This window comes from Notolepis coatsorum (genome assembly GCF_963971535.1).
Source record: "Notolepis coatsorum genome assembly, chromosome: 1".
Classification (NCBI taxonomy): Eukaryota; Metazoa; Chordata; class Actinopteri; order Aulopiformes; family Paralepididae; genus Notolepis; species Notolepis coatsorum.
Window position 1 is genome coordinate 220879391 of NC_140165.1, and position 26901 is coordinate 220906291.

A 26901-nucleotide genomic window follows, 5' to 3' on the forward strand; every position below is an offset into this window, starting at 1 on the left:
CCCCTGTCTTGATCGTTGCTCGCATGTGCCTCCCCACTGGCCGGTCGTAGGGAGGATAGAAGCCCATCACATGTCCCCTCCGATACATGTGGAGGCAGCCAGTCACTTCTTTTCACCTGCCAGTGCGTACTCTCATTTGGCGAGGAGTAACGTGTAGGAGGCTCACCCTGCCCCCGCCATTTTCCTGTCTTTACTGTGCAGGCGACTCCTACCGACCTGTAGGAGTCGCTGTTTACAAGTCCAGATTACCACCCATCGACTCTCCTCCCGCTAACTCTGCCAATTGAGTCAGTATGACGGCCGGCCGAAGCCGGAGGCAACGCTGACAGCCTGATTCGATACCGGTGTCTCTTGCGTTGGTTACGAGCGCAATGTCCTCTGTGCCACCCAGCCGCGCTTTCCCGCGTATTCTTGAAGTGATACATTGGGTTGTCGGTGGGTTCTACCGTCCATAGTCTCAAGAAAGTTGCTCACAACATGCAGGAATGTAAATGTCACTTTCAGTAAAAACATGAAAATTACCTGCATTGGAGATGAGGTTTTGGCGTGACAGCTGTGATATACAAAGAAAAGTGAGAAATACCCTGATGGTGTTTAGTTTTGTTTCTGAGGTCTCACATTTCAAGAAGTAATTTAGCTTGTTTGACCTTTTTATTATAGAGATGCCAAATGTCGACAGCAGATACTCGGGGGAAGCCAACATCTGTGGTCGAATGCTCCTTGAAGTGTAACTTATAGGTTAGGTCTAGTCATGGACCCGGAGAGGATAGGGTTAACGTAAGAGGCTCATAATAACCTGTAAAAAAACAAAAAAACAGAACTTTGCAACTCAAGCGTAAAACAATGCCGCTGGCCGCGCTGTGCAGCATGACCCCGCTGACCCTCGCTGACCGCGCTGTGCAGCATGACCCTGCTGACCTTTGCTGACCCCGCCGTGCAGCATCACCGACACCTCCTGCAGGTCAAGACGCACCTTCTAACAGGACCTGTCCCCACACCCGAGCAGACCTGTCACCTAGTCCGATGGTGTCTTCTCCTTCATGTCGTCTTGACGGTGACGGACGACCCTGAGCTGATATCGAGAGCTCGTTAGGCACGGAGGATCAGAGTGGGAGTGTGTGTGTGTGGGGGGGGGGGGGGGGTCAGGGGCCCAATGTCACCTCGCTATGAGTTAATGAAAAGTGCAGTGATGTGGGGTAGAGGGGTTGTGGAGGGACAGTGCTCCCCCCCTGGTGACGAGGAATGTGCTTCGCTGGCTGACTCCACACGCTGACCTCACCAGGAAGCATTGAGACCACAGTGATTTAAAAGACACAACTCATAGACTCCACTCGCCCTTTGAAACCAAGCGTGGGTGTGGCCTGATATTAAAGCTGGGCGACCCATCCTTGGTTTCTGAGGTCCTGTGGAATTCTACAGGTTCGATCTACTGACTGGAATTCTACTGGTTGATTTCAGGGGTCAGCAACCTTTTTGACATGGAGTGCCTGTTTGAAATATAGTTGTAACTAGTGTGCCTCAACAATATTCCATGCATCGTAATTTTTTTCTTCTCATAATCAGGTATTTTTAATAATATTTTTTACATTATTACATCATTATTGTTATTGTTATTATTAACAATATTATTATGATGGTTGTATCAACCCTAAATCTGAGTTGGGGGGGGGGGGGGGGGGGGGGGGGGGGAATGCAATGCAGACAAACAGCTGCATACAGTGCAACCATTTCACTCACATTTGCCCATTCATTTTTGGACACATCACACACCATCGGTGTGTGTACTGTACGTGTGCTGTCATAGCTCCACCTACAGGCCTAATGGAGAACACCAGGAGAACACCAGGATGTGAATGGAGGGTGAATGTGAGGTATATCGTGTAAATAAGTTTTGATTGATCGCAAGACTACACTGTAAAAAAAAATTATAATAATAAGTTACCAGAACTTAAAAATATTGAGTTCAGTTACTGCGCATTAAGGTTTTCAGTTTTCAATCCATAATAAGTTAACAGAAAAATAAGTACACAACCACATTATTTCAACCTAATAAAACTATGTTTATTGTCATTGTTTTAAGAACACACGTTGACTTGGTAATACTCACATTTTGAGTAAAAAATTTGCTTTTTTTAAAAAAAAAAATTGCTTTTAACGAAATAGAAAAATAAATAATAAAATTTAATGAAATAGAAAAATAAATAATAAAATTTGTTGATTAATCCCACTGGTCACAATGGTGACCGTAATAATGTTTTTGTTATAAGGCTCTGCAAATGTTACTGAATGATGTAGCAATGTATTTCCAGCTAAATTGAAATAATAAACAAATAAAGGGTCTCAATTAAATATGTGGTAGTAAAAAGAACATGTGGGAGGATTTCAACAAGATAAATGCGACAACAGTGCAAAATATTTCACTATAATATTTAAAAGAAAAAGAAAAAGAATATATATATATATATATTTTTTACTGCTGCCCCCTGTGCCTATGCAAATGCCCCCGCGTGCCTATGCAGGCACGCGTGCCTAGGGTTGCCTACCCCTGGTCTAGGTCATTAATGGGAAACCCTGGATCTACTGACTGGAATTCTACAGGTTCGATCTACTGACTTGAATTCTACAGGTTCAATCTACTGACTGGATTTCTACAGGTTGAACTTACTGACTGGGATTCTGCAGGTTGAATTTACTGACTTGATTTCTACAGGTTGAATTTACTGACTGGAATTCTACCGGTTGAATTTACTGACTTGATTTCTACCGGTTGAATTTACTCACTTGATTTCTACAGGTTGATTTTACTGACTGGAATTCTACAGGTTCGATCTACTGACTGGAATTGTACAGGTTAAACTTACTGACTGGAATTCTACAGGTTGATTTTACTGACTGGAATTCTACAGGTTGAACATACTGACTGGAATTGTACAGGTTGAACATACTGATTGGAATTGTACAGGTTGAACATACTGACTGGAATTGTACAGGTTGAACATACTGACTGGAATTGTACAGGTTGAACATACTGACTGGAATTGTACAGGTTGAATTTACTCACTGGGATGTCCCTGTGGAACAGTGGGCTGGGGCATGCAATGTGCTTATGATGTTGTGGGTTTGAATCTGCATCATGACCTTCATTGCCCTTTCTCTACCCCTTCCTGTCTCTCCTCTCTATGCTGTCTAATAAGGAACTGACGAGTGATGCTATGCGATGTACAGTAGCATCACATTACGCCAAACACAAGCTACCCATTTCCTGTTCATTATTACAACATGTGCCAATGTCCTCTCCATGCCGAATATTTGTTTACTTGGGAAGAGCAAACATTCCAACATATTCCTCTGTGAAAACACAGAAGTGTCCCGGGAATACAGAGTCACTCCGCGGTTATGGCGGTCAACACCAGCAGATCCAAACCCACTTCCCATCAATTTTGTGTTTAGCTCTGGAACGTGCATGAGCTGATCTGAGAGCAGTTTGCTGAGTCTCACATGGCTCTCTAGGTGCTGCTTTAGGGGACTGTGGTTTCTGCTGGCCCACATGAAAATGTCTCTCTCATTTAGTTATCTCCCTCTGTGTCTCTCTCTCTCTCTCTCTCTCTCTCTCTCTCTCTCTCTCTCTCTCTCTCTCTCTCTCTCTCTCTCTCTCTCTCTCTCTCTCTCGATTCAAGATTCAAGTGGTTTATTCATCACATACATACACAAAACATATAGTGAAATGAAGGTGGCCATGCCCACTTCGATTGTGCAAAAATACAAATAATAATAATAGAATAAAAGAATAAAATAGAATAGAAATAAAATAAAATAGAAATGATAAAAATAAAGATAAAATACAAAAGGCACTGCTCTATTACTGCATCCGACTCAGAAGAAAACGACACACTGGAAACATGATACCTTTCCTTGATGTTGATGTTTATTCCATAAACATAGCTTCGTACCAGATGGAAAACAGTTCTGAAAGGTCTTTGAAAGGTCTATTGAATTCCTTAATTCTACCGGTCTCTCCTGCTATCAGTTCGATGATGGTTGAGGCCTAGTGGTTAACCAAAAGTCTTCCATGTTAGCCGAAGCTAGCGATCTCGTGGCATTCCCCCTCCCCCACCCTCTGGTTATCGGAGGGTGAAAGGGATTTCTGCTGTCTCTCTCTCAACGTCCCTATGTGTCAGCTTTGTGTCCTATTCTGACTCAACCCGGAAGAACCCCCAGCTATAAAAGTGTATTTCCCTAGCAACGGCTGTTAGCCATAGCAACGGCTCTCTCTCTCTGTCACCTCTGACACACTAACGTCTCTCCTATCTCTTCCCCATAGCAACAGTTTCTCCCCACCCTAGCTGACCAGCTATCTCTGTTGATATTAACACCTCTGCCGATGACCTTGGCTCTATCCCTGAAGTGAAGACACACACTGGCTGTCTCCTCATTTAAGATCTATAGATCTGTCAGAGTAGACAGTATGTACACATCTGAAAAACAAGTGCTATTCTTTCAGTACTGTAGGCCTGTCCCCGACTAAGGATTTGTATTAGGGATGCACCGAAATTTCGGCACCGAAAGTTTTCGGCCGAAAATGGCAAAAAATTGCCTTTCGGCTTTTGGCCGAAAGAGTTTTTTCACCGAAAATATATCACCGAAACAGAAACAACCTAACAACCTCGCGTGTTGTTGTGATTATGTTGCGCTGTCGGGAGTCGCGCTGTTTCTATGTAACCTCTGCGCGCAACGCGTCCAATAAATGCGTCTTTAACATGCTTTATATCCTTATTTACTATATTATTTACTTTGCCCGTCGCGGTTAATCACTGAGTGATCTAATATGCATATTATTCAGAGCGAGAGGGGGGATTGTGTTTCTCACATTGACGCTGTCTGTCTGTTGCGCGTCTACTGTGCCGAGTCAAGCAAGCACATTCAGCTGGGGACTAGAAAGGTGCGCTCAGTAGAGCACAGATGTCCGCTGTGCAGCCAGAGAAAAGATGGAATTAATGTACTGTATGCATTCAGAAGTGCTGAATAAATGTTTTATGGACCCATAATAGTGATTATTTATTATTTAAGTTAAGTTTAGCCATAATCATATATTTTTCCATAATCATAATGTTCCACAACATTGGTAAAAAAAAATCTATTCTATGAATCATTTTCGGCCTTTCGGTTTTCGGCCAACTGTTTTCTATTTTCGGTATCGGTTTCGGCCAAGAATTTCCCATTCGGTGCATCCCTAATTCGTATAGTCGACTTTGATTGGCCAAAATTTGCCGATAGTCAACTGTTAGTCGACTACCCCCCCCCCCCCCCCCCGAATGCAAAAAATTTATAATAATAGAAAAACATATACCGGTATTTCAACCTTTTTTTTTATAAAAAAAAAATTTATTTTGTATTTTATCATTCCATTTGGGCTGTGGGGGGTGCTTAATGTCTGAAGGAGTCGACTGAAGGCTTCTTGTCCTCTGCGAAAGCATGAAATTAGTCCACTGTGGATACATCTTGATATTTGTCTAGTAGTTCAGTTCAGTTCAGTTTCAGTTTATTTAAAAAAAGACAGTACACAATCAACATTTCTGTAAATGTGTCAGTTTTAGCCAGCAGGCTAATTCGCAACTGTAGTCCTTTTGGCAAGATGTTATAAGACAGACCATACACCGTCCTTGAACAGAAGCATTAAAAGTAAAACACAGTATTTACAACACAATCCAACATAATAGTAAAAGCAATAACAAAATACACAATGAACTGATTAAAAGTGATCACATGTTTGATTGGTTAATAACCAGGTCTTGAGTTTTTTGTAAAGGTGTGGTTGGTAGCACAGTATCGTATTTCTGTTGGTAGGATGTTCCAAAACTGAGTGGCTCTGACTGCAAAACAGGACTGATGTTACGTTGAGGTGGCGAGGGAAGGAGAGGAGAACCCAATATGCGGACAGGAATGGAAGGACGAGGCGGAGACAGAAGTTTGCTCTTCTCAATCACTGTGTTCTTTTTATTTATAAGAACCACAAGAGCAAGGATACTGTACAAAGCACAAAAGAAAAGCGAAAGGCGCAGCTGAGCTGGCACTGAGAGAAAACGAACTGGGTACACGAAAAACAAAGTGCACAAAAACGGAATACTAACAACACTTACTTTGACTCAAAACAACAAAAGGGCAAGGACGACGAAAGCAGTGACACGACAGGTACAGGGTAACGGAGGTATGACGCCACAAGGAAGTGAGGACAGACCCACACTTAAATACAAAGACTAATTATAATTAGCAACACCTGGCAAGGCCAGGCCAAAACACAGAATCAAATAACCACCAACCTAGACACAAAAAGCAATATCACACACAACAACCAGACAGGAGGACGACATTAAACAAGGGAAGGAAGAGCCCAGGACAACATAAACGAGGAAATCAAATCAATTACATTTAACCAACACAAAATAATGGACTGCACCATCTGGTGGTGCCCGCTAGATGGCGGCAGGAGACCACTGTTCACATTGTCCTCACTGCCCCAGGCAGGGCTCAGGGACCGTGACAGACTGACCTAAACGGCACAGTACAGTAGTGTGTTCATTAGACGGGTCAAATCCTCTTTCAGTGCCTCTGCCAGTTTTCATAGGCAGTTAGCCTCTAGGCCGCTTTGCTTTTGGAAAGAATGATCATAAAGAATAATAATAATAATTCGACTAAGAGGTTGGCAGTCGACTTTCGACTTTTCCTTTCGGTAGTTGACTATTCGACTAATCGGGGTCAGTCCTAGTGTACTGTATGTACGTGTATGTGTATGTATCTGTATCGGACATTTGTACTAGCATGTGTGTGTGTGTGTGCGGAGGGGGGGGGGTCTGTTGTTTGGAATGCATTGTGAGTTAGTCCTGCTAGCTGAGGATTAATGTCCTCCCTGCTGCTGACCAGACAGTGACAGGAACACAAGGAGAGCTAACAACCTCTCAACACTCCGGCGGGAGCATGTTGGCAACAACTCGTCTCCTCACTATTAACCCTTTCACTACCACACTACCAAAGGGTTAACCCTTTCACTGTGACAATACAGAAGGTTAAACTGTCTCTCCCGGTCTTTCCTGGTCTCTCCTGTTCTATCCTGGTCTCTTCCCCAGTCCTTCCTGGTTTCTCGTGCCCTGTCCTGGTCTGTCTTAGCCCGTGTGCATGTGTATCTGTATCAGGGGCAGTGTTTCCCTTAGGATTTTTTTCAGGGGGGTTGGTAGGCCCCCAAAACGACTAGTGTTTTCGCGGGGCGCGCGTGTCACGGATACGTGGTGTCAACAGTGTCGTCATAGACGCGCGCAGTAAGGCGGTTGTTAGTATCGGTGCATTTCTCTACACTGAGCTGAAATGAAACGATTGCACATAAATTAGGTAAATAAATATTAACAATTAACAATATTTATTTACAACACATAAATTAACTTATTTACAATTATACATACAGTAGTGACAACACACATATGAACAATTACAATACAGGGAGGCACATACAACACTCATAACTATTTACAACCAGTGTCAGAGCGAGCGCACTCAAGTTGTTCGGAAATTCTCAGGGCTCAGAGTGCACACTGGACGCTCTGACCAATAGTCAGTTTATCAGAGCGGAGCAGATTTTCAGAGTGAATTTATTAACTCACCTTAACTAGGGCCCTATGAAATCCGTTTTTATCTTTTCCTGTTTCCGGATATGAATTTTCCTGTTTTCGGATTTCTCGGTTTTAAATTTTCCCGTTTTCGGATTTCTCTGATTTTATATTTTTTCCTTTGGATTTAACAAAAAAAAACTATACAAAATTAGGTTTTAACTAACTTTAATAACAGTACATCTGCAAACAGTGCCAGTGTTCAATGTTCAGTGCCAGTTAGGTTATGAGGTTTCTTTTTTCCAATTCAGTTCAATGCAGTTCAACTGCCAGTACAGTGCAATAATTAAATAGTTAAATAATACAAAATAATAATTTGTTTAAAAGAAATCAGAAAAGGCGGTCAGGTGGCGTAGCGGAGATTGCGTTCGTCACCAACCCCGGAGACGCTAGGATTCGCCTGTTCGAATCCAGCTCACAGCTCCGGGGTTGTCACCAGCTTGGCTGGCCGTTCACACTAATACAATTGGCTGTATTAGAAGCTGGCGGGGTGGGTCCGGGTCGTTGTAAACAGCGACTCCTACAGTTCGGTCGGGGCGCCTGCTAAGCGCGGATAGGATCTAAGTGGGATAGTGTGATCCTTCCACACGCTACGCCCTCTCAGTGAGAATCCGCGCTGCCAGGTGAAAAGAAGCGGTTGATTGGCTGCTGGACATGTGTCGGAGGAAGCACGTGATAGCCTCCACTCTACCAGGAAGGGGATTGGGAATTGGCATAACGACTAACATTGGGATAGGAGAAAATCGGAGGAAAAAGGAGGGGGGAAAAGATAATAAATAAAAAAAAAAAAAAAAACAATGTAAAATGTAATTTATTTCAAAGAGATGTCCTTTAAAGGTTCATGCTTCTCCCCATCTCTGGCTGACATCACCATTGTGATACATGATGGTTAGGCCTTTGTGTTTTCCTCAGTGAGGGATTCTCTTTTGTCTGGCAAGTGTAGTAAACAAAAACAAAAACATTCTGCAATCACGGTCACTGGCAAACGGTGCACGTCTTCTGAGTGCTCGCTTTGTTGACAGTGCCATGAGAGCACTGCACAAGACCCGCGGACATATAATGTTTAATAAAAGTTCCTGCAGTACTGGCCAACCCGCGGACATATAGAATGTTTAATAAAAGTTTGCGCAGTACTAGTAGCTATCAGTCAAGGGAGCACTCGCAAACAGATAACGTTAAACACAGCAGAAGATGGAAAACAGACAGACTGACCAACGGGGAACTGCATCCAACCCTAGTACAACCCTCGAGTATAAGTTACTAAGGACACATTTAAATCACAGAGGTGTAATGTTAGTCTATTGGAACTGTATACAGTGGTTAGCTTCTAGTTAGCGTTTTAGCTATATAGCTGCTTGCTAGCTAACGTTAGCCCCGTGTGCGTGTGTGTGTGTGCTCAAAGCAGCCAGCCCCATGTTAGCTTATAATGTTTCCAAAAACGCACCGGACTACGACGTAAGGTTAGACATTTTATTTCATGCTCAAAAGCCCCTGGCTTGCACATCGCAGTCACGGCTCAACCAGTGCACAACAGCACACCAACTCAACTGACGTTACCACAACACTTGACGGTATTTCACAGCACTGTCGTAAAGACCACCTTGCCGTCTTAAAGGCACAGTGAACACCGTTGTGATGCCACTCAGATGCATGTACAACATTGACGCGGCTTGACAACCGAGGTTCAAAGTTAACTTGATTGAATGATTGAAAACTTTATTAACACTTTGACTGCCATGAAACGTGTTTTGACGTCATTGCTGGCCATGCTCAAGTTGCCGGGGGACGCTGCACAGCGTCCTTATATCAATATTTCAAAAATCTGCGATCGGATTCATATGTCCCCTCCGCTGGCCTGAGATCCACCAGCAGGACCCACTGAGCTCTCTGGCGGTTCAGGAGCGCCATCTGGTGGCCGATCGGTTCGCTTTAACAGGAAGTGGCATAGAGGTTGTGCTACGTCCGTAGTACTTCCGGGTGCTCGCTATAGGTCCCGCGACTCTGGCTCGTCACGCTACACAGTGATCGATTGCCAATAACTCGATAAACAACACGATTTGGACGTATATACCATTATACAAGCTGGAGATGGACCGGGTAAATTTACACAACTCTCAACTCTACGATGATCGCCCAACGGCGCGCAGAGACTGGGGTGAGTTTCAGCGTGTAACGTTACCATCTTCGATACTAACTGCTATTATCAACATTTGACCCACATTAGATGATTGGTATAACACTGCCCACGGAATTATAAACGGCCCCTAGCCCATCCGGTCAACATCAGATGACGTGTAGTAACTTCTAAAAGTACGTCTAGTTGTAATTTTTTATATCGCGCTGATTGCCATAAAACTGTATTGCATCATCAATATAATGTATTTGGGGCTATAGATCACGTTCTGGAGAAAGCTGCAGAAAGAGATGAAAACATACTTATACATTAGACCATACTTTACTATGAATATGTGAATGAAAAAGTTTAACGTTGCTACACAATGAACAATACATATAGGACTTTGAATGGGCCCTAATAATGGCAATGTAGCAATAGAATTTAAAGGGGGGCGCTAGTGAGCGGTGAATGGAGTAGTCGCATTTTTCTGAGCTCCCTCCTCAACTTCTAATTTTGTATTAAAAACACACGTTTATCTAACAGTTTGCTTGAAAAAGTATCAACAGACTAAATATAACACTACCGCCGTGGAAAGTTGAGATTATAGGGAATTTACCGATGAGAAGGGGCCAAACAAACAAACAAAAAAGGCAACCGCAGCTGGCAAACGACAAACAATGGCCACTACGAGAAAAGCAGCAGCAGCCCAAACATCTGATGACACTGCCAGCGCTGCTATTCTGGCTGCAATTGAAAGCCAGGGTAAGAGTCTGAAGAAAGCGATGGACGAGACCCGAGTCTCTATCACATCCCGTTTGGACAAGTTTGAAGCCACTTTGGCATCCCTGCAGTCCGAGCAGAACAGCGTGAAGCAGCTAGTGACGGGGATAGAAGTGACGGTGAACGACCACGACGCGCGTCTGAAACTCCTGGAAGAATCCCAAAAATCCTTACGGAAGGAAAACACAGAACTCCGGGCTAAGCTCAACGACTTAGAGGGCCGGTCCCGCCGGCTGAACCTCAAATTCGTGGGAATCAAAGAGGGCGAGGAGAAGGGAAGGCCTACTGACTTTGTGACCGAGTTGGTCTCGCAACTACTTGGCAGTGAAAACTTCACCAAGCCAATTAAAGTGGACAGAGCCCATCGTATCCTGTTAGCCAAGCCCGCTGAGGGGGAGAAACCACGCACCATTATCGCCAAGATGCACCACGACAAAGACAAGGACCGGGTCCTGCGTCTCAGCCGCGAGCACGGTCCTCTTTACTACAAAGGATCCAGAGTGTATATTTTTCCTGATTATACAGCGGACGTGATGACCCAGCGCAGAGCCTTCAGTGATGTGATGAAGACCCTCCGAGAGGCAAATGTGAAATACAGCCTACGCTTCCCAGCCAAGTTGCGCGTCGAGCACAACTCTACTGTCACAATGTTTGGCACCCCGGAGGAGGCTGTGCGCTTTTCCAAGACTCTCTCAACTGATGGACCTGGTCCCATGCTGGAGGTCTGAAGCAAACTGTATATAAGCTGATTTGTTGACTATTCAACATAAAACACGTGTGAACACTTTATTATTTTTCATCCACTGAGTTGTGGAGGGACAGCTGTCTAGGTATTGGTAACTATAACGTTAACCGGTGCAATGCGATGCCTATTCTTTTGCCCAGCTGTCTTCGTGAGTATATGGGGATTTTGCCGTTCAGTTTTGGTAAGCGGCGGTGGGGGGGTGGGGGGGTTTATTGTGTTGCCAGTCCTTATTGTTATATTTTTGTATCTGAAGTCTCTTTCAAGAAGGTGGATGATCAATGGATTAAAATGTACTTCATATACCATGCTGTTTGTATTAAGATTGTTATCACTTGGTCGTGATGACGCAAGGGGTTAATATATCGGGGGGTGAGAAGCCTATTACGATGGTGTCATGGAACACTAAAGGATTGGGTAGTGCAGTTAAAAGGGGAAAAGTATTTGCTCATTTGAAAACATTGTCTGCAGATATTATATTTTTACAAGAGACCCATATAGCTCCAACGGAACAGAGGCGCCTGAGGAAGCACTGGGTGTCACAAGTGTACCAATCTGCTTTTTCTTCCAAAGCAAGAGGGGTTGCTATTTTATTTAGTAAATCTGTCCCATTTCAAATGACCACGGTAGTCTCCGACCCCGGAGGCAGATATGTCATGGTGTCTGGTAGCATTAATTCACTACCAATAACATGCCTGAATATTTATGGTCCTAACATTGACGACCCAAGCTTTTTTCGTAAAATATTTGACATAATCCCTGATCTGAATACCACCAACTTGATTTTAGGTGGAGATTTTAATTGCTATCTAGATCCCTATCTTGATCGTACGTCCACTCGTCCGCCTCCGACCATTAATTCCGTTGGAGTACTAAACAATTTAATGCGTTCTATGAACATAGTTGACATATGGAGATTGCAGCACCCTACAGACAGGGATTATTCTTTCTTTTCCCACCCGTATACAAGAATAGATTATTTTCTTGTCGATGCTAAATTTATATCTAGTGTGCTGCAAACTAAATATCATAGCATCCTTATTTCAGATCATGCGCCAATCACTATGTTGGTAAAGCTGGCACTGCCACAGACGCGATACAGTTGGCGCTTCAACCCCTCTTTGCTCTCGGAGAAAGCATTTCGCGATCAAATGAGATCTCGACTCATTGAGTTTATGGAGACTAATGATACCGGTGATGTCTCCGACGCTACACTATGGGAGTCTCTTAAGGTGGTATTGAGAGGGCACATTATATCTTATGAAGCCTTTGGAAAGAGAGAAAGACGTAAGCGCCTGGCTGAGATTGAGGCACGGCTCCCCTCGCTGGAGCAGGTTTACAGACTATCACAATCCCAAATGGACTTAAATAACATTTTAAAATTGAAGTATGAATACAATTCTATTCTGGGCAAGCAGGTTAGTACCCTCCTCCTTAAACTCAGACAGAAGCACTTTGAACTAAGTGATAAACCAGACAGACTGTTGGCTAGGCAGCTGAGGGGTGTACAGGCCAGCCAGGCAATTCATAGTATCAAATCTATATTGGGCAGCTTGCTGACTAACCCTAAAGACATAAATGACCGTTTTAAAGAATTTTATACTGGCCTTTATACCTCTAGATGCCATGCCCCAGACTCTGAGGTTGAGAGCTTCCTGGACAATATTGATATGCCAGTGCTTAGTGATAAGGCAAGGGATGAGCTAGATGCTGATTTCAGCCTGCAGGAAATAACAAGTGCAATAAAGTCTTTCCCTAGCGGGAAGGCCGCTGGCCCGGATGGGTATGGGGCGGAGTTTTATAAAACTTACAGTGACATTTTGGCCCCTCTACTTCTTAGAATGATTCAACATTCTATCACTAATAATGTCTTCCCTGACTCACTTTACGAAGCAAATGTGTGCCTTTTACTCAAGAAAGGTAGGGATGGGACTGATCCAGCAGGGTTCCGGCCTATAAGTTTGTTAAATTTTGACCAAAAGACAGTTGCCAAGGTGTTGGCCACTAGGTTGGCTCAGCATGTCGGATCTCTCGTCCACTCAGACCAAACGGGATTCATTCCTGGCAGGCTTGCTTTTTCTAATATTCGGAAATTACTAAACATATTGTACTCTAACCAAAGAAAGGACACTAAGCCGGCGATCATATCACTTGACGCTGAAAAGGCATTCGACCAGATCGAATGGAAATATATGTTCAGTGTCCTCCAGCGCTTTGGTTTCGGTGACAGGTTTCGTTCTCTTATTGGAATGTTGTATGCTCATCCCAGAGCTTCCATTCTTACCAATTCTGATAGATCTGACTCCTTCCCACTCCATCGCGGCACCCGACAAGGATGTTGTATTAGTCCCTTACTGTTCAATTTAGCCCTCGAACCCCTGGCTATCAGTATCAGGAGTCATCCCAACATCACAGGAATAAAGTTGGGAAAATATGAGAGCCGTATTTCGCTATATGCGGATGATGTGGTCCTGTATCTTGCTGATCCTGCCTCCTCCGTCCCATGTCTCCTAGATTTAATCAGGCAGTTTGGTACTTTCTCTGGTTACTCCATTAACTGGGAGAAAAATGTGTTCATGCCCATCTCAGGGAGCCTAGACTCTTCCTTTACTGACAGCTTACCCTTTAAAATAGAATATGACCACTTCACCTATCTGGGAGTAGTTATACCAAAGGATCCCAAACTCCTATTTAAACTGAACTTTGGTGAAATGGTCTCAAAATTGAAGAAAAATATGGAGAGGTGGAGAATTTTGCCAGTGTCTTTGGTGGGGCGTGTGAATGTCATAAAAATGGTGGTTCTCCCCAGGTTCCTTTATCTTTTTCAGAGCGTGCCTATTTTTTTGACTGCCTCTTTCTTTAAACAGATAGACACTATACTTCTGCCATTTGTCTGGGGCTATAAAGCACATCGTATTTCAAAAGCACACTTGCAGAAGCCAAAGCATATGGGGGGGGCTGGCCCTGCCGGTATTCCAGCACTACTACTGGGCTGCTAATGCAAGGGCCATGACCTTCTGGCAAGATTACTTCATAGGTGATGCTACAGTAGCCATGGACGCCCCCAGGTGGCTAGACATGGAGGCGCATGTGAACCTAAAAAGCTCTCTTCCTGCAATGTTATTTTCTAAGTGTGATACGATTAGTAAAATGACTCTCAACAATTTTATCCTTCGGAACTCACTGAGAATATTGAGTCAAATCAAAAAGGTTTTCAAAGTACCTTCAACCTCGGCATATGCTCCAATATGTGATAACCATAATTTTCCCCCTGGTCAATCTGATATTGTTTTTTCATTATGGAAGGGAAAGGGACTGGCCACTATTAAAGATCTATATGTTGATCGTCACTTTGCCTCATTTAACGAACTTAAGTCTAAGTTTAATCTTACAAGCTCACACTTCTTTCGTTACCTGCAGGTTAGAAACTATGTCCGCAGTAATATCCCAGACTTTGAGACATGTCCTGCTGACTACCAGTTTTATAATCTCATGAGCCGATCACCAGTTTCAAAACACCTGATATCTGATTTTGTTTCATATTTCTCTGTCCAATCTATGGCTTCCTCCGACCACATTAAAGATGTATGGTCCACAGAGCTTAGTATGGAAATCTCTGATGAGATGTGGGAGGAGGGACTTAGCAGGATACATAAATGTTCTATTAATGCCAGAGTCCAACTTATACAGTTTAAGGTCATTCACAGACTACATTACTCTAAAACCAAACTGCATAGAATCTATCCCTCTGTATCGCCTATCTGTGATCGTTGCATGTCCGCAGAGGGTAATCTTTCACATATGTTTTGGTTTTGTCCCAAGCTATTTAAGTACTGGGTAGACATTTTTGACTGGTATACCAAGGCGTACAAAAGAGAGATTGCCCCAGACTGCCTTCTAGCTTTACTCGGCTGTTCAGCTAACACTGCAGAATTACCTTACAATGAGCAGGAGGCCCTGATGTTTGGTATGGCTGTGGCCAAAAGAATTATCCTGAAGGAATGGAAAGACACGTCGTCTCCAAATTTTAAAAGGTGGCTCACTGAGATGGTCTCCTCTCTGCAGCTGGAAAGCATTCGTCACAGTAGGTCTGAGACCTTGAACAAATTTGAAATGATATGGGGTCCCTTTTTGGAATGCTTAGCTAGAACATAAGTGCTTCTCAATGTCCTCCTGTGTATTTTCTGTACTATGTATTGACAACACTACTATGTATGTGTGTATATATATATATGTATATATATATGTATGTGTATATATGTCAGAGAATCAGCCCCTTGCGTCCTTAGTGTATAGCATTTGACATGGTGTATGTTTGTTCATTGATGTGACAGTGTCTGGCAACATACTGTTTGTGTTCTTTTTATTTATTTTTTATTTTCTTTGTGTTTGTGATTTGTCTTGATGTATGTTTGTGAAACTATAAAAGCTGAAAATAAAATATTATAAAGCAATAGAATTTAAAAAGTTATAGCCCTGCAAAGAAGGGGACTTTCTCCATAGACAAATAGCGCTGGCAATCTATGGTATATCATGAATTTAACCTTAGGCAACCAAAGTGTTAACAGATTGCAGAATGGATACAATACAGTACGGCTCAATACACACAATTGTTAAGGGGATGCAGACCAGAGAAAGACTTTCATCTTGTTTACATCAGGGTCCCCCATTTTCAATTCATAATAACATATGACATACACGACATACAGATAGACAACAGTACTGCTACATCTATACATTTCACATCTATCTATACACTTTACAACATACTTCGGTTTTTTTCTTTCACTGCCCAACCCAGTCCAACCCAGCATCTTTCACTGCCCAGTTCAGCCCAACCCAGTCCAGAATAGATCCCTCTTTCATGTTAATATGTTTTATGCTAATATTGTGAAGAGTAGAGACACTGTTGTTAATGTTTTATGCTAATAAATATTTTAATAGAGACACGTTGTGATTATTACTATGATTGAAAATCAATTTAGACGAAGACATACAAAGAAGAAATTATCACAATTAGCTATTTATTTTTGGCTGGTAAAAAATCTGTTTGGCTGGTAAAAAAAATCAGATACTCGCCAGTTGGCTGGTAAGCCAAAAAGTTAGTTTCCTCCCCTGAGTGTAACGTTTGGCTACTTGAAGGAGAGAGAGAGACTGAGACTTGTTACGCATAACGTTAGTCAGACTCGGAGTTGTCTCAGAATGGATTTGGTAGCTTTTTTCTGCGTCTCCGTAGACCGTGCCGCACCACCGTTTTAAAGTCTTAGTGAAGATTGATTTATATGAAAACCGATTTATGTATAATTTAGCTAGCTCGCTAACGTTACTGTGATTAAAGCAAACTTTAATAAAAAAAATATAAATATATATATTTTTTTACATTTTCTTTTATTATGATTTTTTCTGGAGAGGCAGGGGATCCCGTTGGCGGGGCGGCAATGGTAGGGGAAACACTGAGGGGTGTAAAGTACTTGAGTAATTGTATTTCGTTACAATACTTAAGTACTGTTTTGGGGGATTTGTACTTTATTCAAGTATTTTATTTAGTTTGCATACTTGTACTTTTACTCAATTACATTTCAGAGAAAAAAAACATACTTTTTACTCCTTACATTTAAAATGCAGACCTACAAAGTACAAATCTCGCAGGTCCAACTATTTTAATTAGTAGATTTGTTTTTCTGGCCGAACTAACGTTAACGTTATTAATCCTGCGGCCGCACTTTATTTAAAAACAGCCAATCAAATCCCCATCAATGGAAAATGAACCCCCCCATACCCATGATGATTGGTCCTTGTGCAAGACTTGAAAGCGGGGATTAAACACCTGCTATCAGAAGAATGGACAGTCAGAAAAAAAGTGTTTATTTTTAACTTTTTAGTACTTAAGTACATTTAAAAGTAGAAACTTTTTTACTTTTACTCAAGTGTGTTTTTAGCCAGATACTCTGACTTTTACTTGAGTACAATTTTGAGACGGTACCCATACTTTCACTTTATGGGTAGGCCTACTTTTTACACCCCTGATCTGTATGGACACGTGTGTGATTTTGTTTGTGTGCGTGCATGTACATACGATTATTTGTGGTGACATGTTAGCAATGGGGGGAGGTCTGTTGTTGGATTAACGTCCTCCCTGCTGCCGACCACAGACACAGTGACAGGAGCGGGAGGAGAGCTTGGTGTTAAAACCTCTCTACGCTCCAACAGCGTGTTGGCAACCATCTAACACAACAACGTCATCACTTAAATGTACAATCCGGGATTCATTTGACTATAAATACATTCATATTTATATGGGTACATTCACAAGTCTGGGGCTTACATTGAACACATGTTTATCTGAACTGTCCCAGGGTCATCGTAACTCAACACAGGTTTGTCGTTCTCCACTGTTTATAACATAAGGTTATCCTATAACCCTAGTTATATGAGTATAGCGAGCGCTCTGCTCTTTATGGAACTATCCCTTTATCCACTCTAATAATGAATAACTTTCTCCACATGCACACACCTATCCACCTGGCCACACCCACATCCGCTCCTCTATATAAGCGGGGTCGTGGCCACACCATCAGCTCCTTCCCAAGTCTTTCACCACCGAAGGCGAAGACCACGGGGTCCTCAGTGAGTCAGAGCAGAGCGCTCGCTATACTCATATAACTAGGGTTATAGGATAACCTTACGTTATAGATCGTATAGCTTTACGCTCTGCTCTTTATGGAACACAGGAGCTGAGCAGAGCGAAAAGCTCGACAGATGTACCCGCTGAGGCCCCCCACAACCATCAGAACCGGGGAGGACCCGAGTCCCCTGGACCCCCCTAGTGGAGGACGGCAGGGAATCGGATCCGACCGTGCGAAGAGGGTTTAGCACCTCAAACGCACAGGGTGAGCAGACCGTGGGACTTACCTTCATTCAGAAGGACCCGCGACCACTTAGGCGCGCATCCCACATGCCACCAGGGAACGGACGGGAAGCAAAACACCTCCGTCACAGCCCCCAACATCACGGGGTCGAAGGCCAAGAACCCAACCCTGTGGCAAGGCCGCAGCAGCGGAGCGCGGAGGAGGTCCCAGCCCTAGGACAATCTGAGGGCCAGGACCCCCCGAAAAAAGGGGGCCTGGTGAGGCCAACGAGGCCGTAGCATCGGGACCCCACCAGACAGTCACTGGTGACACCACACCCCACATCGCCAGCGTATCGGACAGGGCCCAAACCAAGAGCAGGCCCTTCCCCCCTCGGCACGCCGCTCTGAAGCACTCTACAAGAGGCTACTCCCCCACAACACTGCAGGGCCAGTTGGCGTGCTGGGGAGACAACCCCCAAGGAGGTTGATCCCTCAATCCAGGCAACAGGCCCCAAGAGCAGAACTCGACCTGTGCCTGGAGCACTGCGGACTAGACAGGCCTACTGTGAGAACCGTATCCCGGCAGAAGGGGCGTTCGGTATGCTGTGTCATAACCTCCACAAACCCGCCCCTCCAGCGGGGTCGAGGTTCAAAGAGGAGGCTGACACAATTGGCAGACGTCACGAAAGGTGCGGGGGCACACTATCGGACAGACGGGGTCAAGCCCGGCCTCAATCCGAGAGTCGACTCTGCTACCAACACACCGGGGAACCAACCACCCCCCACCAGACGGTCACTGGTGACACCACCCCCCACATCGGCAGCGTATCGGACTGGGCCCAAACGAAGATCAGGCCCTTCCCCCCTCATAGAGTTAACAGGAGGCGGTTGTTCCCTTAACCCACCAAGAAAACTCAGAAACATAACTGCGCGTATACACAGGCTATACAGGCAGTACAAGTGTTTCAGTTTTCAAAGGGTTAACCCAGGCCAACAGGTCGACGAGAACGAGTTCGGACCTGCGCCCGGCGGACCGGGACCTACACAGGGATGCCTAGAGGGGTTAACAGAAAACTCGACAGCCCCCTCCCATCCCCGCCCAGCAGGGGGAGGGAGGGGTGAAAATAAATGGAGAAGGACCAGGCCCCCTAACACAGCGCAAGGTACAACACAGTATGGACCAAGCACGTCACTGTTAAGGGCAACTCGTAGTGGCATACACATGACACACATCCACAACATCAATCCCCGCGACGCCCGGGCCGACCCGGCATTTTCCCCCCGGAAAAGCACAAAGTATTTTGGGGTACCAGAACAGCAGATCTGCGCCCCGGCGGACAGCGGGTTAACTGAACTGGTCCGGCGCGACCAGAACCAGTCCCGCGTCCTAGTCACGCCGCCATCCCCAGTCCTAAGAGGGGGGTAGGTACGCGTGTCGATCCAAAACATCACAGAGGGTGCCACCAAGATGGTCAGCACGCGAATGCACTGCTCCTGGTGGCCCACCTCACGGGCGTGAGACCCCTCCGCCAATGTATTGATCTACTCCGTCATCTCCCCCCGGAGATGTATGTGAGCCGTCGAGTCTAACCTAGTACACTGGCGCTCGGTAGAGATAAAAAATCTCCTTCCCAGCCGCCCGCATAAAAAACGCTGTTTCTATGAATTGGGCAACCAAGGCGCGCCAGCCCATAACGTGGTTTCACATTGAAAGCACCCAGGGCCAGCGCTATGTACACGTCGAGACCCAAAAAAACACATCAATGGTGAATTCTAATAAGAAAACCAGACAACATTCCCTCCATGCTGTCTGGGATGAGCAGCAGGAAGCCGGTCAATAAGACACAGATATGGGTCTCATACGACGCGTCTGAGGGTAAACCCTGTCAATTCGGCTCTTTACACAAGAGGGGAAGAGAGAAAACCCCCAGAGAGACCTCCACGTGAATAACAATTGAAAAAGATATATGTAATTATTGAGCCAAGTGACCAAAGGTCCAATACACATTTCAATAGAGAGCAGAGCCGAAAACAAACAGTTCTCAATGCATCGCATCACCCATCACCCACCGCATAACCCTAACCCTAACCATCACCCTAACCCTAACCCACCCTAACCCTAACCCTAACCAGGGAACCCCCCCCCCCTTCCCCCTCCCTGTGACGCGCTGACCCCACAGCCCGACAGGGAGACTGACGTAGAGGAGGTTCAACCCCCTGGCCAATCAGTAAAAGGGGGGAGGGGTTTATCAGTTCACCCCATATGACCCCACACCCCGGATACGATGCAATAACAAAGCAGCGCCATGACACCAGTTGTTTAGCATGCTACATGAAAAGCGCATATACCTGCTAGGGTAAAAGCTTCACAGTTTGCACGCCAGCCACAGATGATAAACTTGTTTGTGAAAAAACTTGCCACCCGCATTTTTACACCTTTACCCCAAGTAAAGAAAAAACAACAGATGTTAAAGAGAGGGTCCAAGGACCTCGGTACAATAGCTATGTAACCACTTCTGCAGGCTAACACTCAACCTAGTTGTGGACTCGATGCCACGTTTCCTAAACGTAACATGAATACACACAACCCCCTCAGACAATAAAAAAGGTAAAGTTCACTCTTACTACTGCAAGAAGAACGCCGTCTTTTATGACGAGAGAAGACATAAGTCCTCGACCGAGTGCTAGCTACAGGCCTTGCTAAGCACATACATAATAGCGACCAAAAAACTATTTTCCGAGAAAACTGCCCCACTCCCTAAGCAAGAACACAACCCCAACAGTAGTTGAGGGTTTACATCGTATCCCCAAATATATAGTGAATGGTGCTGGGGAGCCTCCTCGTCACGTCGATCCCTACCGTTCCCTCCGGGCGTAGAACGACTGGCTGCAGCGGTCGCGGCACTCCCTCCACTCCTGGCCTTCTTGGTGGAAGGCCCAGCAGTGGCGGCGGTGACGGTGGCCACGGCCGCAGGCCTCTGCCGGCGTTGCCTCCTCCTCACATCACCGGTGGCATCGGGTCGGGGAAAATGGGGCTGGAGCACGGAGCGCTCCTCCTCCATCTCCCTGCAGGCTGCCGTCATCTGCTGCATGGCCGACCCGAAGACTCCAGCATCGGAGAGGGGGGCCATGAGCAGTGGAATCCTCCTCTGGTCCGGCACCCGCGCCTGCTCCAGCCAAAGGTGGCGCTGGATGAGAGTTGCCAGGGCGCACTTCTTCCCGGCGGCTATCGCCTGCAGCTCGGTTAGATGCAGGATGGCTCCAGCCGCCTGGGCGTGAAGGTACCGTTGATGGTCATCTAGTACCGTCCCGCCCGCCATCAGCCCCGACATGTAGCGCGCCAGCTGCGCGATGTTGGAGGTCGCAGCCAGGCTCTGTGTCGAGGCGATGTACACCTGGTCACTCCACAACGCCAACTGCCTAGCCGACTTCCCCTGGGGAACTGGCTTTCTTAACGGCTCCCACACCATCTCGGGGCAAAGTATGGCTGCCATCGGGCTATCAAGCCTAGGCACCCCGTCCTTTAGCCCCTGGACCAAACCCACCACCCGCGTGACTGGCACGTAGGCGGCGGTAAGGCCAACGATGCGGGATATTACCTGTCCCTGCGTCACGTAAGCCTCCATTGCTGGGAAGAATGGGCAGACAACGCCCGTCTCTCTCACAGGACGACATTGCCAGAGATGACCTATCATGTCATCAGGAACAGGTGCCGGCAGTGGCGGCCACCATGAGCTCGGGGAACAAGGCAAGCAACTCCCCTTGCATACCTTCTTCCACGTCACTCGCATCCCTCGCGGGGTGGAGGTTTTAACTCAGTCCCAGAGTACAAGGAACCCTGCCACTCCCCGAGGGGGAGAGTGACACATCGCCGGCTGGGCCTTCGAACAAGAGAGCCCCCGCCCCCTCCCTGTAATCCTCAGTTTCCATCGGATATGGAGAAGAGACGAGAGAACTCTCGCTCGGCTCCAGCACAACACTACAACCAGGCCGTTCACCTCCGCTGCTCGCCGTCTTACGACGAGAGCGAGCCGAGGCGAAGAGTCTGCGACGCAAATCCCCGGCCACCAGAGGAACTGTCGGCCGACTGTCCCCTGGCGGGGGAACCAGGGCCGGAACTCGGCCACCTCACAGGAGATGGGAGCTCAACGGCCCCTCGGCGAAGCACACACTCCTCCGGGCGTCGCCCAGGCGCACCTGTTTGCCACGACGTGGAACCAGAGACGCCCCACGACGCACGGAGGACTCCGCGATAGTGAAGCACTGGTGGAGGGTGGTGTTGTAATCATCTAGACCCTCCGACGGTGAAGACATTATCTCTTTGCTTTTTCGAAAATTTGCGAGAGAGAAAAAACAAAGATACAATGTCAACATAGCTCCTCTCCAACAACTATTTTGGCACTAAACTTAAAGTGGTGTGTTACAGACACTTTCGGTGGCGAAAATAGGGAAGGAGCTGATGGTGTGGCCACGACCCCGCTTATATAGAGGAGCGGATGTGGGTGTGGCCAGGCGGATAGGTGTGTGCATGTGGAGAAAGTTATTCATTATTAGAGTGGATAAAGGGATAGTTCCATAAAGAGCAGAGCGTAAAGCTATACGATCTATAACTTTAACTGCTTCTAAATCTTAACTAATGTATTACAGTCTCAAAAGTCATGTTATATTTGTCACATTTCTGGTCACATGCTGCCAGTCCGTACATCAAAGGGCCAGGCAATACAATTCTCAGTGAACAAATATCTTCAATTTTAACAAAGGGATTACCCTGTAAACAAGTCCAGCCGTGGGGGTGACATACCGCAATCATGGATTGTACCTTTAAACCAGAACAGATTTTTTGGTTTTGGCCAGGAGGGCTCTGGGTGTTCAGGCTGTGCTTAATGCTCTCATTTGGATTCAGAAGTGCGGTATGTGTTTTAGATTAGCCTCAAGTATAAACAGTTAAAGACAAGGGGTAGCCTATCTGTGGGATGGGATTTGATACTTTATCAGATCTCCAAGGTCTAAACAAATTCTCAAGACGGTACGTATTAGTGGGCTAATTATCAGGTGTACTTCCTGGGTTGTGCGGACTGGAGCCATAGGCAGGGCTGAGTGGATGGACTGCACTCTGTCTGTCTGACTCCATAGGAGAACTTGATTTGTCATGTGGTCTCAATCTGCACTAAGAAGCAGCTAAACAGTTAGTGAGAACATGTTCACCTCCTACTGCTCTCTCTCTCTCTCTCTCTCTCTCTCTCTCTCTCTCTCTCTCTCTCTCTCTCTCTCTCTCTCTCTCTCTCTCACTCTCTCTCTCACACACACACACACACACACACGCACACGCACACACACACACATATACATATACACACACACACACACACACACACACACACACACACACACACACTCTCTCCCTCACACACACACACACACACACACACACTCTCTCTCTCTCTCTCTCTCTCTCTCTCTCTCTCTCTCTCTCTCTCTCTCTCTCTCTCTCTCTCTTCTCTGACATTGGCCAATTTCTTAGAGGGAAGACAAGGGTCATGCTAACAATTTTTGGAAGTTCTGTTTTTGATATTTCCTGTAATCCAAAGGTAAATAAATCATCAGGCCATGTGCAGACAAAGGTCATAAATCATGATAAAACTGAAAAAATACAACAGACTTTGTGCAGCCTTAGCGAGGGAATGCATTTCCAACCATTTTTGATAGGCCAAGATATATATTTTTTAATTGTTTATAGGAAAGCGTTTATTTTTTTTGCCTTTAAGCCAAAAAGGGCAACATTTATTTTAATTATTATTGTTTTTTTAACCAAAACACATCACTCTCATGTCATCTGTACAACTGTTTAGCTACTTTTTCTTTTCCTTCCAAGTGTGGAACTGAAGGCATGTTCTGTAGAACAAGCCGGAGGAGCTACTGGACATAGTGGCGCTGCGCCCCTATACCATTGTGTAGGGGAAGTCCTGTGTGGTAAATCTATAATGTGTATGAAAAAAACACAGAAATATTATAAATCACTATAGTTTTAAGTGGTAAATCTATAGTGTGTGTATAAAAAAAAACACAGGAATACTATAAATCTACAAATCAAATAATAATATATTTATTTGCCTTTCTATAATTTCCCCCCATCACCCAATTTAGTCGTTATTGCAATTCCCTTCCTGGACATTGCGCACATTGCCCTTGCCGGTCTGGGGAGGGTGTAGACTACCACATGTCTCCTCCGATAAATGTGGAGTCGCCAGCCGCTTCTTTTCACCTGACAGCGAGGAGTTTCACTGGGAGAGCGTAATGGCTGCAGAGGTTCACGCTGTTTCCGCCATGATCCCCTCCCTGCTGAACAGGCGTCACAGCCGACCAGTAGGAGTCGCTGTTTGCAATGACCGAGACTCATACCCCACCAGCTTCACCGGCAGACACTGCCAATTGTGTTCGTAGGGACGACTGACCAAGCTGGAGGTACTACTGACAGCTGGATTCGAGTCTCTGCGGTGGTAGGCGAATGCTTAGACCTCTACGCTACCCAGCCACCCATAAATCACTATAGTTTTATGTGGTAACTCTCTATAGTGTGTATGAAAACAAAACTAAACAGGAATACTACAGGTTTTACTATAGCTAAGTTTCATATGGAGAGTGTCACACTATAAACTGTAAACTGTTGCTCACAGCAGAAACATACAAAATGACTAGATCTCTCCTTTTTTTTAATATATTTTTTTATAAATAATGTGAAGTCTCTTGTGCTTTATTAGATAGTGTATGAAGAAAAATAATAGGAGAAAGATAGAGAGAAGGGATGACAAGCAACGAAGATCATGATTCAGAATCAAACCCACCACGACATCGCAAACACATTTCATTGTGCCTCAGCCATTTTCCCATGTTGTGCACACATGACACAAATAAATGATATTTAGCTTTGATGTAAAGACAACGTGCTTATCTTATTTGATTCAGTACAACCTCTGTATGTCCTGCATATGTAACCAGAAGCTAAAACACTGTTCGAATTATGTAACTTATTAATCTTTACCCATGGATCAGACAAATAATAAAATACCAGCTGCAGCCATATTGTTCACTCTCATTTCAGAGCTTACATGTAATAGTACAGCTTGATCACATTAGCGCCGTGCTGAGCTGCCCCACGTATAGGATGCATACATCTCCGGTAAAGACATTCTTCTGCGGTGATGCACAGGCTCTGATTGTTAAGTTGAGTTGATAGGAATCATTATAGCAGAACCACAAGCCTGGAGAGCAGGATAACCAACAGATAAACAAGGAATCAAGCTGGAAACCATTTCAACCCCCCCCCAAAAAAGGTAAAAGTAATAGTTTTGAAAACAGTTCTCATGCCTTAGTGAGAAGGTCGACTTACAAGGTATAATTGGAAATATCTGTTTGCATTCAGATGCAAAATAACTGTTTAAGTACGGGCATCTGTTTTACGGAGCGAGACTTTTCTGGAGACGGTTTTACTCCGGATGAGGGCTATTGTGAAACTCAAACCAGGAGTTTAACCTTCGTCATTCCCAACCTGAACATATGGGCCGATATACTGTAAGGCGTAGATTTCCCTCATCCTTATCACTGGCCTTTCCGGTGCGTCGGCCCCTGTGGGTCCTCAACAGTCTAGTGGTTATGACAGTTCGGGTTACCTCTGGGATTCCAAGCGTCATCAAAGCGCCTCCGTCTCGCGTTAAAGCCTCCTTGACTTTTGCGAGACGGCCGGGATGTGATCTATAAAGTCGGGGGAGGAAATAAACCTGCGGTATAAGTTCGGGAGACTTTCTTCTCTCCGCTCGAGAGGGGAGGACGTTAACGGTGCAGCGGGGGGGGGGGGGGTATCCTCAAGAGCACCTCTTCAACCCCCTGGCTTTCTGTTTGTGCCGACCATGACACTTCTTCCGATGTGAATCAACCCTTCATCTACTTCCCTTACAGATGTGAACGAGTGCGAGGAGAGCGACGGAGGCTGCGAGGGACACTGCTGCAACACCATCGGCAGCTACTACTGCAAGTGTCCTGAGGGCAGCAGGGTGGGACCGGACGGCAAGGCCTGTCAGGGTGAGTGTCCTGAGGGCAGCAGGGTGGGACCGGACGGCAAGGCCTGTCAGGGTGAGATGTAGAGCTGCGGTCGGAGCGCAGATACATTGATTACATTTATCCAAAGCGCTTTACAACGTGTGCCTCACATTCACCCATTCACTCACCCTGACGGCGGAGGCACCCATGCAAGGTGCCAACCTGCTTCATCTGGAGCAGTTAGGGGTTAAGTGTCTTGCTCAAGGACACTTTGACACGCTGCTGGGAGGAGCCAGAATCTAACTGAGAACCTTCTTATTACCAGACGACTGCTCTATCACTCTACCTCCTGAGCCACTGTCGCGATAACTAATGTATCGGCACAACCCTACTACATTAATCAGGAGTGTCAGCTGTGGAGAGGTGTACAGTATTATGTCATCTTGTGTCACATGATGTCACCTCATTGAAATGACTAGCGAGTAGCTTTTCTGTATGAGACAATGCTCTTCACGTTCATTCTCAACAAGCACAGATTCTTTACAGGCCTGTGTTCAATTCCATTGCTTTAAATTCACTACTTCAATTCAATTAAACGTTATTGTCATTGTACAATGCACACATTGTCATCTTGTGCAAACCACAAGTATAGATACAATCAGGGCACGAAATTAGAGCCCGCCACCCGCCATTGGCAGGCAGATTTTACGTTTGGCGTATGACA

General features: G+C 45.4%; 1 protein-coding gene across 1 annotated transcript in view; it reads left to right on the forward strand.

The window, feature by feature from the left end:
- egfem1 (EGF-like and EMI domain containing 1) overlaps positions 1–26901 on the forward strand; it is a gene marked incomplete at its 5' end in the record, with an annotated part of 232652 nt that overhangs the window by 61742 nt on the left and 144009 nt on the right. The window contains one exon of the mRNA XM_084308959.1: positions 26097–26219. Coding sequence (XP_084165085.1) covers positions 26097–26219 — 123 coding nt within the window. The remainder of the gene's footprint in view (positions 1–26096; positions 26220–26901) is intronic.